Source organism: Sitodiplosis mosellana, unplaced genomic scaffold (assembly GCF_009176505.1).
Source record: "Sitodiplosis mosellana isolate CC-2019 unplaced genomic scaffold, AAFC_SMos_1.0 Smas_scaffold_1, whole genome shotgun sequence".
Taxonomy (NCBI): Eukaryota; Metazoa; Arthropoda; class Insecta; order Diptera; family Cecidomyiidae; genus Sitodiplosis; species Sitodiplosis mosellana.
This window is the reverse complement of record NW_022595244.1, coordinates 17,453,469-17,466,326: the sequence shown is the minus strand read 5'-3', so window position 1 is coordinate 17,466,326 and position 12,858 is coordinate 17,453,469. Positions and strand designations below refer to the sequence as shown.

General features: G+C 35.6%; 1 protein-coding gene across 2 annotated transcripts; it reads left to right on the top strand.

Annotated features, from left to right (window-relative positions):
• Nucleotides 1–8,015: 8,015 nt before the first annotated feature.
• Nucleotides 8,016–10,854, top strand: LOC129577916 (uncharacterized). 2 transcript variants are annotated; one of them, XM_055465894.1, is made up of 3 exons: nucleotides 8,016–9,708; nucleotides 9,847–10,026; nucleotides 10,379–10,854. In XM_055465894.1, exons 1-3 carry the CDS (start codon nucleotides 8,385–8,387, stop codon nucleotides 10,579–10,581), a joined length of 1,707 nt encoding a protein of 568 aa, XP_055321869.1. In that variant the 5' UTR covers nucleotides 8,016–8,384; the 3' UTR covers nucleotides 10,582–10,854. The 2 variants fall into 2 exon arrangements, with proteins under 2 accessions (XP_055321869.1, XP_055321775.1); XM_055465800.1 differs by having other exon boundaries at nucleotides 8,016–10,026.
• The last annotated feature ends 2,004 nt before the right edge of the window (nucleotides 10,855–12,858 follow it).

The window sequence follows — 12,858 nt, the reverse complement described above, 5'->3', positions numbered from 1 at the left end:
GTTTGAAGAATGGTCCGCTCAAAATATCCTGCACATTATCCATCAAATGAAAAATCTGAATGTGAAACTCAATCAACGATGTCATACCAGTACGGAGTTTCATGTAACTTCCCATTTCACTGAAATCTATTCGATCAATTTCCATCGCTTTGACTTTAAGAATATCAAAATATGCACTTATGTAGCGAAATAGTCCCGTGCACAGTAATATCACGGCTGAGAATAACATCATAAACACGATTACATTCACACACTGCGGTATATAGTATAAAATGTATAATGTAACGTTTGATATGGCGAATGGAGACCTTTGAAAAAAGAAAAAAAAATGTTATTACCCATATGCTTGCTGTGCGATGGGACGACATGTGCACAGGACTGAGAACACTCAATCGTTGTAACATGCGCGTGTCTGTGTGTTGGCTCTCTACGCTTCTATGCTCAATTCGTATAATGCGCCTTTCAGTGTGTGTTGGAGCGAGAGCAGTACAGTGTGCTGCACTGCTATCGCTAATGCTGTGTGCACTATCTCGCCTGTTGACCGCGGCAGGCTTCGTCGCATCGCACAGCAAGCATACGGGTAGTAGAGAAAAACAGCAAGAAATATAAATTTAATACCTCACTTGATAAAGATTAAACACAATACTCTGGTCGAAGCCGAAAATGGCGCAAATAGCTGAACCCAGTAAAAATGGAACTAGCACTAATGAGCATATCACATGTGAAAACTTTTTAACTTTATCAGCAGTATCATCATTGTATTCTTCGGCTTTATTGAAAATCGCTGCCGCAATTCTGTCATTGGCTTGTATTCCTTCAAATTAAAATAATAATATTGATTCGCTCATTCCAAAAAAATACACCATGGTGTTCTGTACACTCACTTATTTTTACCGTTTCTTCCAAGAAATTGAACGTTTGATTAATGAGCCATTGATTTCGAAGCAAATCCAAATAAATCAAAATCATTATGAAAATTCCAATTATTACTTGTATTGGATTATTTATTTGGGATAAAATATTTGTATTATCTAGTGTGAATAGTGTACTTGGTATCAAAAAGCTTATTTGCGACACGATAACAATGGCAATGATAATGGTTTTGGAAATGTTTCGCCTCAAAATAACCACTGTATCATTACCAAGACCGACCAAATCTAACATTTCTTTTGTGCTTTTCAAAATCACTGTCATATTTTTCTATGATTTTTCACATCTTTCAGAAAAGATGCTCACTTCATGAACAGCTGAACTGTACTGACCAGGACTGGACACGCAATGTGATGCCAATATTCCCACACTGAAAGTTTTTTTTTTCTCTCCTAGTATATGTAGGCGTACTTGCGTTTTATATTTGATAATTATATGTTGTCGAAAATGGAGCATTTTAAGGGAAAACGTGACAGCAGTGGTGTCTGTAATACGGAACGTAAAGAAATAATAATTAGATAATAATGAATTAAAACCAAGCAATCAAAATTCAATCACCTCTTATGGCAATAAAAAATTCAAGAGACAAACATCCCGTTGGAATTTTCAATGGAATGGATTTATTATTTACCATAATGTCTATCAAAAATTTATAGGACTCTTGAATTGGTTCACTTGTGTCGAATGAATTTAGCCATTTTGAAAAAAACATAATAGAAGAAAGCTGATTTCACAATCTAACACCGAAAATGTCAACATATCTATTAAAGTCACGAATAAACGGAATTTCAAAGAATATTACCTTCAGAAAAGTATGTAACGAACAAATTATGGAGTCATTGCCTTTGAAATGGAAGGCTATTTGTGCTCTCTGTATCATAATCAAAATGAGTTTTTGTTCTTCAATTGGAAACTCATACCAATTCATATCGTACAGAATATTAGCCACATTCAATGAGGCATGGGTAACGTTTTCGGCGAAGTAGCAAATAATAAAGTTGAACATTGTCTGAAATGCTAATGCATACAAGCCAACAATAACATCAAACGTATACTCTGTTATGTCCTAAAAATGTGAAATAAAACAGTCCATTATTCTGAGTGAAAGAATAATTTGAAAATAGTGGAATTATTAATAAAGTCAATTATTTTGCCTGACTATTGAGTGAGTGACCAATGAAAACTGCATATGTACACAATTGCCAAAAAAATGGACCATTCATGACTTGCTGCACATAATTCATCAGTTGGAAAATATCTAGATGATATTTTAATATTGAAATCATGTGAAGACAAAGTTTTTGGTAATTTTTCTCTTTAGACCAAGCCGCTGAACCAACAACGAAATCCATATTTAGGTTTTGTACGTCACTTTCAAACGCATAAAAAAGGGCACATATATAACGACACAAACCGATGTACAGTGACATCACAATCAAATAAAGTAACATAAAAACAGCAGTTGCTGACGAATGGGATATCCATAGAGCAATAAAGTCAAATCCATTGTAAGAATCGAATGGGAATCTGGTTTTTGAAGAAGAAAATCAATATTAAAATTTAAAAAAAAAAACGTAGGTAACAAATTATTTTACACGAAACTAAAAAACACAATCAGTGCTCACTTCATTTGCAGTCGTGCAAACCATTCTTTTGGATCTGGTGCACCTGTAGTGATGTAGAAAATGGGGCCCAGACCATATTGAAAGATTAACGTTACATAAACAAACTTGATAAACTGTCCACTTTTATGCACGAAATTTCTGTCACACTGTTCAGCTTTGTCGAAATGTTCCTTCGACTCAATACCACCAATTACTATTCCTGTTGGAAAAAATGGGCACAAATACAATTCTCACATTTTTTTTCTATCAAATACAAATATTTCCGGTAGATATTTTCCACTAACTTTTCTTCAAAATCTTATCCAATAATGTGATGGCTTCATTTGTAACTGAATTCCTTCGAATAAGTTCAATATAAATCAAAACAGTGCCTGTGTATCCAACAATCGCGTATATGGGATTGTCGATTCTTTTTAATAAATAAGAATTTTCACGTACATACAGGATATATGGCAAAATTGCGTAGATTTGTGAAAGCACAATTATAATTTGAATGATTCTTCTGGGGATTATAAATTTCTTAAACACTATCAAAGAATCCGCTCCTAGACCAGCGAATCGCAAAATTCCCCGTGTACTCTCCAATACGGTTATCATTATAAAATTTGAAGACGCCACTTTCCTGCCGCACAAAGAACAACTAGTTCAAATAATCGTTCTGTTCTTGTCGAAACTTCAATTTCAGTGCTCGCTCATGAAGCTCAATCACGAAATTCTTCATGACGAAATCTATTTTTAGTCAAAAGCTACCTTTCCTATAATTTTTTTTTCATTGATCACTGAGTTGTTTATCGATTTATTCAAGCTACAACGAGAAGATATTCTCTATTCCTTGGATTAGAATCGGTTTTATGGCTTCGATGTTTAGAAGATAATTTCGAATGGGTTAAATAATTATTAACGGTTAAATTATTATTTTCATAAATAATCATCAAATATTCAGAAAACCCAATTTAGCAACTCACATGTCTTTTTTTCAATTATTATTACACACTACTTGTGACTAGACATGTGATTGATGATGACCAATGATTCAAAAATACACGAACTAATATATTTCTTTATTTATCCGTAAAAATGGCTTAATACATTTAACAATCGTTAGGCCAATTACAAAATGCACAGTGGTTGTTATATGGCAATGAATAAATATGCTTTGTATAAATGTGGTCACTTCTCTTCCTATATGAAAATAATAAATCATAAAATTATTCTAACTGAATGTACAAAGAGTGTCCCTTTTATTCTAAAATAAAATAAACATCTCTGAAAGACGTCGCTTAAATCGCTATAACCAATATTGTAATTGGGATTTATTCTGTTTGATACACCATTCTAAATCAATGAAAATAAGTCTTCTACCTTCTAATCAGACCTAATTTCAAGTCGTTTCACTCAAGCAATTATTGTTATTCTCATGCCGCTATTAACGGTTTGGATGGAACAGACATTGTTACAATAATAAAAAACAAGCCTATGATATGAATACTGAATGAACAGGAACACAAACCATGTTTAACCACGCAACGGGACTGTTCAAAATTGAACGAGCTGCTTTCATACTTTTGGAGCCAATAACAATAGTGTTCCTTTTGATTTTGTTCTTTCTATAAATCTATTAGAAACATAAAAACCATTCGAATCGGTTCAAGTCATGATCAGCTCGACAATGTTATGCACATTATCGCCAAAATATGATTCATTTCCAATGGCAATCAAAATAAAAATCTCTTTTACGAATGAATACAAGCTAGTAACAACTGTAAATTGAATTTTGTTTTTTTTTTCCAGGCAAAGTGTGCGGCTTCAATATTTTGACTGAAATGAAACATTGAAAAAAATTGGTTTGAATAGAAAAACAACGAGCTATTAGAAAGTTAGAGCTGCTGTTGTCATTTTTTCTGGTTTTCGTCACCATTGACACCAGTTAAGGTTGTAGTATGAGCGCACTAACCAATGCAGCACTGTCAAAATAAAGAAAGTGTACGCGCAATTAATGAACTTCCTCTGTAGAGATCAATGATTTTCGGGGCGTAATCTTACCGGGCGAGTTTCAAACGAAAACATTCTGTAATCGCCGAGCAAACAGAAGAGAGAGAGAGAGAGAGAGAGAGAGAGAGAGAGAAAGAAAGCAACAAATGATAATTTATCGCACAATCGACTATTGTACCTCATAATGTAATATGTGTTATATGCGGTAACTTTCATTTGCGAGTGGCTCCGGTTTTTTTGCATTTCATTTCTGTTTAATTTACATCGATGTCGGCTTTCAGTGAACTTGTACTTACTGAATGGATCCGCATTGAGTTTAACAAGATTTGTTACGCTCAATAGATTTCTTTCGCCAGGTTGATTTTTCTTTCTCTCTTCATCACAAGCAGCGTGCACGCAGAAGAAAACATACATTACAGCTTCTTGTTTCCACAATACGTAAATAAAAATGTTGCAAGACAAAACACAAAGCACGCATTGAAAATCTTCATTCAAAAGCAAAAACAAAAACAAACTAATGAAAACCAAACGAAATTACGGCAGATCCGACTAGTTGAAGATGGAAACAAAAAACCTACTTGTACATTACCCGGGAGTGATCGCATCATTTCGTGGTTGTATCATACGCAAGCGGTAGTCGTTCGAGAGTGAGAGCGAAAGATGCTCGAAGGCGCGATCATCATTATCTTCAGCCAAAAAGAAAGATTGACGACCTTTCTTTCATCAATGATTTTTTTTTTATCTTGGGCACTCATTGCGCGCAGTTTCTGCAATTTGTATGATTATTTTGTTGTTGTTGCTGTGCTATTTCGTTTGCGATATTGCCATTGTCTTTCCGTTCAAATAATCCAGTGAAAGCGAAAGGGTTTCCGATACGTGAAATACTTACCGTACATGAAGCATTTTAAACTCATCAAACTATTTTGTCGATTGAGATTTTCGAGCGTTCATGTGAATGAAACTCATTAAAATTAAATGTAGATTTCCTACCGAATGTCTAGAAAATCAAATCGGATCGAAGCAGCTGTTTCGAAATGGAGTTTTCTCTTGTGCTATATGCAAGTACTTAATTTTTGATGGCAACATAAGCTTTTCTCTGCGCTTCGAACATGTATCGAGCCAGTTTTCAAGCAACCTTCTTGTTTTCCCAATTTCTAATCATTTGCTATCGACTACGCAATCGAAGTGCTAAAAGCTGTAATAGTTAGCGGCCTCCAAATGAAATCTCGCATAATTTATTGAGTAAGAAGATGATGTGATCGCGACAATAGAGAAAACCTGTGTGTGTGTGTGTGTGTGTGTGTCCATTTTAATGGGATGGGCAGGCATAGACAAGTGAATAATGACGTTCCCCCTAGCTTTCTTTCTTTCTTTTTTATCTTGATCTCAATATGTTTCGACTTGTTGTGTTGCCCATTTTACGATTATCATCTCACACAATTCCATTGTCCATGAAACCGAGTAGCACATCTATATATTCACATCGATCGTATGCTTGGCGGCCGAGCCGATTGCACAATCGACGTAGAACCTTTCACTTTCGTTTTCTCTTGCTCTCGTCTGGTTTTTTTTTCGTTTTCACTCTTTTCAAGTCGTCTTTTCCTATTCCGATCATCATATGGTCGAACGTGTTTGGATTACGATGTGTTTGGACGATATTTTCGTAATTGTTCAAACGAGAGAAGAAAGAAAAAATCATATACACCAAAACACACGCATTAATGACTGTGTTGAGGTGTTCGCTTAGAAAATTTTCTACTCATATTTTTTTCGACTTCATCTTATTTCACGCATGAGATCTTGAGACGAGATTTTAATGCGTTTCGTATTAACCGCACCGCATTTTGCACGATTTCATCGAATGACTTCCGATAAAATCGGTCGAATACATACGGAACAGAAACAGAATTAATTCCAAATAAATTGTGCTGCTGAACCGATGAAAACTGAAGAAAGTGCTGATCTCAATTTGAGCAAATGAAAAAAAAAATTGTCACATTTGATCGTAAAATCTAAAATTTAAACACCAAACGATACTAAAATGCACGACCACTTTCATCATGGTCACCAACCAAATTGATTCTTGGAATTTTGCTGAAAAGCAATTTTTAGCATTCGTGACACTTGCACGTTATTTTTTTTTCTTAGTATTTTTTTCCGTTTTCGTCGTGCAATTTTGTCGGAAAATTTTCTCTTTTGTTACGTTTAAAAAAAAAACGGCCACAACACTTGGGCGATGAAAATCTGAACGAATTTTATTTTTAAATATGCGTGTAACAATTAACTTGCCAAATACGAGTCACAAAGTCGATTTAGATATGAGCTTTAATACTTTCGGTGCTCATTTTTTTCTTCATTAACGCATATCACGAGTCAAGTAATAGAAAGTGCTATGCGGTGCCACAATACAGTGGCATGCTTTATTTGGAAATTAGAAATATGTTTATACGATTTGATTGAACGCAAGTCTACCATTGCGAAAGATAAAAATCTTGATGTTCAACGTGCATTCAGTTGGGCACCATTAATGGAATTGTCGAGCATATCGACGCGAAACAGGGAGAAAATGGTTCAGTAAACGATTCTCAATCGTCTGTCATTCACAAAGTGATTAAATACGAACAATAGACAGTTTCACTGAAAGCAATAAAATCCATCGATTTCCCAATGAAATTGAAACTTACTGCGCCCAAATTTCAACGTTTTCTTGCTTATCTTTCGAAACAGGGTGAATGAATCGATAAATTGAAAATTAAATTGTCTTAATATCGATGGTGTCAAAGTCAACGTATGATGCATTTCGGAAAAAGAGCCGTAGAAAGTGGAAATACAAGTATTTTATTAAGGTTTTGAGTCACGGTCAGAGAAATGCGTTAAGAATGACCATGAACGTAAGAAAACATGATTTATTTCCTTGATTTTATGATTTTCTGCTTTTCTTCGCTTAATGCATTTCACATCATCAAAATGCATGGCCATGGTACTACTCTTTCATCACGTTTTATGTTATTTTGTTTGTTTTTTTTCAATTCGCACCACACAAACCAATGTCGATGTACTACTATTTGAAGATAGAGAGAGAGAGAGAGAGAGAGAGAGAAATACATATAAAAAATGAACCGAAAAAGAAAGAGTCATGAAACGTTTTACGAAAAAAAAAAATAAACGCATTGCGATTTCAACATAAGAAAGAGACAATGAACCGAGTACTCGCGAACAATAAAACGCCTAGTAAAAAACAAGAAATGGAAACGAAAAAGAAATGAAACAAAATTCAGCGTGTGGAGTGGAACATGATCAAAACAAAAAAAGACAAGACCAAACTTCAACATAGCGCGAGATTGACGGGAGAGAGAGAGAGAGAGAGCGAAGAGGGAAAAAAACTCCGACTCGAATTGAAACGCAGCCGGAGTGTGAAACTATATTAGTAGGTTATTTGGTTGGAATGATTTTAGTTAAGCATAAGATTTTGTGGCGGTAATGTGTAAAAATTAGTTTGAGTATCGGACGCTCTGTGGAAGACGATCGTGCTGAATTTTCGCTTACAATAGTTTTATTTTTCTTCGATCTCAACTCGACTACAACATCAACCGAACCAAACAGACGTTGAGCTGAAATTCCGTTTAATCATATTTTTTTTGGTATTAAACTCCACAATTCGCTATCGAACTCCGAATTGGAGCAGAATGAGTGATAGAAATACAAAGTGTTAAGTTTTCTGCTCAATCGTTTTTATTTGCTGGGGTGCATCTGCGAATGCGTTATTTTTACCCGAAATATTTAAACAACGAAAAAGAAATTAAGAGCGTTTAAATTGGAAGAAAAAAGTTTATCAAAATGCGTGATTTCTTTTTATGCATAATAACTGCATTGATTGTGGTCGCGCAGTGTGAGACAATTCATTTTACCAATTCACCATCACATTTGATTGGCTCGAAAAATATCACCTCATATAAATTGCTAGTGAAAAATTCCGATCCGATAACGATAATCGAAGCAAATAAGGAGGTTGAAGAGCGTCCACGCCACAAATACAATGAAAATTATCAGCCCAACGATCGCATCGATGTAAATATTGATGATGGTGGAATCGATTTGCCGATGCCTGACTATCATGTGAAATTGATGGCCAATTTGGGTGGATCGCATCAAGTAGAAGCCACCAATACGCAAAATGTTCGCGGTGCTGTTGGCATCACAATAACCGGTGGTCCATCAGATGGTGCACCGTCAAATTTGAACGAATTTAAGAAGAGCGATTACCAGGACCACGATAATGACGGTGAATCGAGTAATTTTAGTGCAAAGAAGGTGGTATATTCGCCCATTTTATTGAAAAAATTCATGAAAGAATATTCGGAAAAGTTGAAAAATGCTGATGCATCGACGAAAAATGAAATTCAAAGAATTCACGAGAAAATCCATGGTCAAATGCAACCGATGAATGAAAATGAAAATTCTGATCCACCGTTGGTGTTTGACAAATCGATTGAGGAGATGGAACAAAAGTATAATTTGAATGGATTTCATGACCGATACGCCGATGATGATCGGCACAATCGATACAAAGACCGAGATGGATGGGTAACTTTGGAGGCAGTTCCCTGGAGTAGTAGCAGCGTTTCAAAGTGGCATCCACATTCACACGACAACGTTGATGATACACGACGAAAACCATCAGTGAATACAGCTCGACCGTACCAAAACAAACCCGATAAATTCCCATATCACGACGATTTCGAGGATGAATACTACAATCGGCCCAAGCCAGCGTACATCGATCGAGACAAACCAAGTGTTTACTCCACATGGACCAAACCACAATCACTGAATAGCAACGGCCGGCCACGGCCGCAACCGTACCGATTCGGTGATTCGAGCACCTATGGATCGAACAAATTTCACGACAGAGATCACCATTCGAACCGACCTTGGAATGGTGAAATAATAACAGACAATCGACCATCGTCCGATTTCCCATCCCAGTCTCATGGATCACATCCATATCACGATGATGATCATTACAATACCGCGTCGAGCAACTTCCATTCGTCAGTAACTTCCATTCGTCAAGACCGGCCGAGCGAAAGTAACGGTGAATGGGTTTTGATTTCGACCACAAAAGGATATCAAATACCCGGTGGCAATCGTCGCCAACAAGGTAATCGTGCACTGTCTCCGTCAAACGCACAGTCAAGCGTCATAGTCAATGTGCCGCAAACAATGCGAATGCATAAAGCTCTCAAATTAACCGTTTTGCCAGCAGAAGACCCTGCTAAAAATAGTACATTTTCAACAGATCCCAAACGAAAACCAACCACCATACACGGTGGCATGCTTGAAATTGATGCAACACATGAAACGATTGAAGATGACGTTCGAGCCACGATGCAAGCTCAGGCTCAAAAGAAATTAACACAAGCAAATCAGCCAGTAAAAACGTCATCCAACGAAAATAAAAATCGAAAATTACTGAAAGGTAATTTCAAGCTTGAAGAGCGATCTGAATAAAAAAAAATCAAACTTTTTCCCCTCTCTCTCTCTCTCTCAATCTGCCGATGTTTGCATCCATATACACATACACTACTTCAATTTTCTGTCGAAAACTTTTCGAATTCCACGTCAATCTCTGATTCGTTTGGCAAATACTCATTTGATATTCGCACAATACACACTGAACCGAAATTTAAATGATAAAAAACACAAAACAAAAGTGAAATTCAATTGAACACCAAATTTAAGGAAAAAAAAAAGAATAATCAAAGCAAAATTTCATGCACTGCGAAACTAAAATGAATAAACAAAAATGACATTAACTCCCGTTTTTCAAGTGATTACGACAAAAAATGGAGAAGACAAATCAACGGAAATACTGGCAGCTGTCGGAGCTGGCTTAGTTCCTGCCACTATGGCCTTCCTCGCTCCGATGGTCTTTGGACGACGCAGACGACGAAGTATTGACAGTACAAGCAAACTTCCTATTCAATTCCAACAAAATACTCACAGTCCATTAATTCATCCATTGTTTATGTAGGATGCAACACCTCTTTAAAATCCGGAGCGAGATTTTAATTTATTACAAACTTATCCATGTTACAATGTAATAGTATATATTTCTAATTTATTTATTTATTGGATTTTTGTAGAGTAAAAAAGTATTAGTAGATTCAATGAAAGAAAGAATTATTGTATAAACTATAAATTATTGTTCGCTTACCAAGCGCCAACTAAATTATTGAAAAACTCAATTTTTATTTAAAATATTTGTTGTAAATTTAAGAAAAAGAAAATAAACAAAATATGTGAAAAAAAAAACCAAAACAAAAAGATTTGTATTTGCGTTGGTTTCGTTGTAAATTGCAGATGACCCGAATGGAAGACTCTCACTACAGAAGATAAATCTTGAACTGTTGACATTCGTAACACATTTGTCTTTAATTATTACTCGAAAGCCAATGCAAAATCACGGCTTTCTGAGCAACAATCAAAAATAAGAGGTATTACATCTGGCATTTGGTTTTTGCGTAAGCAGCACGAAAGTTGATTCGGTTGATAGTAGTGTAATCGGGTTGGATTGTGTCTCATTCCCATGGCAATAAATCTTGTCGCAAAATCTGAAATAGAATCTACAAAGAGGTAAACAATTATTTTATAACTTTGAAAGTTGCACAATTTTTATGTGGCTATAAACATAGGAACGAAAAGTATAATAAAAATGTTGCATTTACTCAAACTGTACCATTGTTGAAATGCAAAGAAAATCTTGTTTCTGTTGTTAAATGCGCAATATCTTTGATTATATTGGAAAAAAAAAAGTCGAGTGTTTTTCCGAGTTAATACTGTTTTTCCGATGGAAAATTATATTTCTCAACATCTTCAATTAAAATAGATTGATTGGACGAAAACACTGAAACAACACAATCATCGGGATAACGAAAATAATCTTGTTTACTCGAAATGTATCGGCCGCCGAGAGATCGAACTGTATCGGATGGAGAATGTTTCAGAACTGAGCTAATTTCATAACCTGCAAATGGATTTTCTAAAATTTCTGATTCCTGATTTATGTGCACAATCCACAAATACAAACAAATGATGTGACTGCACGTCACACACTCGTATCCTCATATACAATGGGCCTTCGGGATGGTTTATAACCGAAAAATTTCTAAAGTTCAAATTCACACCTACTTTGACTTCAACCACCGCCAGATACATACATATATATACATATTCGAAATGGTATCGAAGGCAACGAAGCGAGAGAGATTCATTTTTTTTTTTAAATAATATCCATTGACTGTGTGCGTTGTGATTCTGTTTGTTGCGCATTTGTGTTTATACATGTGGAAAGGACGCGAATTCCGAATTGAATCGTGCAAACAAACACATAAAAACGACTTGCGCGCATACAAAGTATAGTCGAATGCGTTATGAATGTCACTGAAGATCGACTAAATTACCGGTGTAAGGATAAAACAAAAGTGGGAAAACGATATCAGTTTAAAATAAAGCGAGAGACCGTTTGTGTTTTTGGCTCTTGGCTGTGTGTTTGCGTAAATGTGTTGTGTACCAGGTTTGTATACATTTGGCGAAATCACTTGAAAAATGGAAAAACAATTATTGCTATTATGGATTGAATTTTCACTGACTGAACCAGATCGCACTCGAGCTGTACTGTTGGAGGGGGTTTTTCGACTCGATTTGTGATTGTGTTGGTAAAATATATTCATGTTGTTGAGTTCCAAACTTGATACATTCGTCAAAAGGGGATTGAGAATAAACTGAACAATCACAGTAGAACCGGTACAACTTATGACCGGATCTGGTTCTAGACTCTCGGTGGTGTTCGTATCAATCACGTAAATTAAAATCAGAGGGTTTACTGTATCTATTTCTCGTGAATTGAGATAACAAACGAAGGAGATTTTCGAGTTATGTATAATTAGCTGTGTGCTATAAACAATACGATATGAATCACGTCTCCAGCAAAGAAAAAACTTTTGGTTCGTTTTAAGCAATAACAAAGACATACACAATTACACATAGCGATTAAGTGCTCTGATGACTAATTGAAGATCAACTACTGCGCCACTCGGCTAGGCATCGTGCAACCAATGTAAATTGATTTATAATGCACTATTTCAGAAGTTTTGCTGACGAACGTTTGAGTTTGAGTTCTCTCCGTCTTTGGTCCAGATCAACGCATTGTTTTTGCTGGTGAATTTTTAAATAGAAAAAGGGAACTATTCGCTTTTGAAAACAAAAACTGTTTAGACTCGAACCAAATAGAAAAGCAAGCATTGAGGAC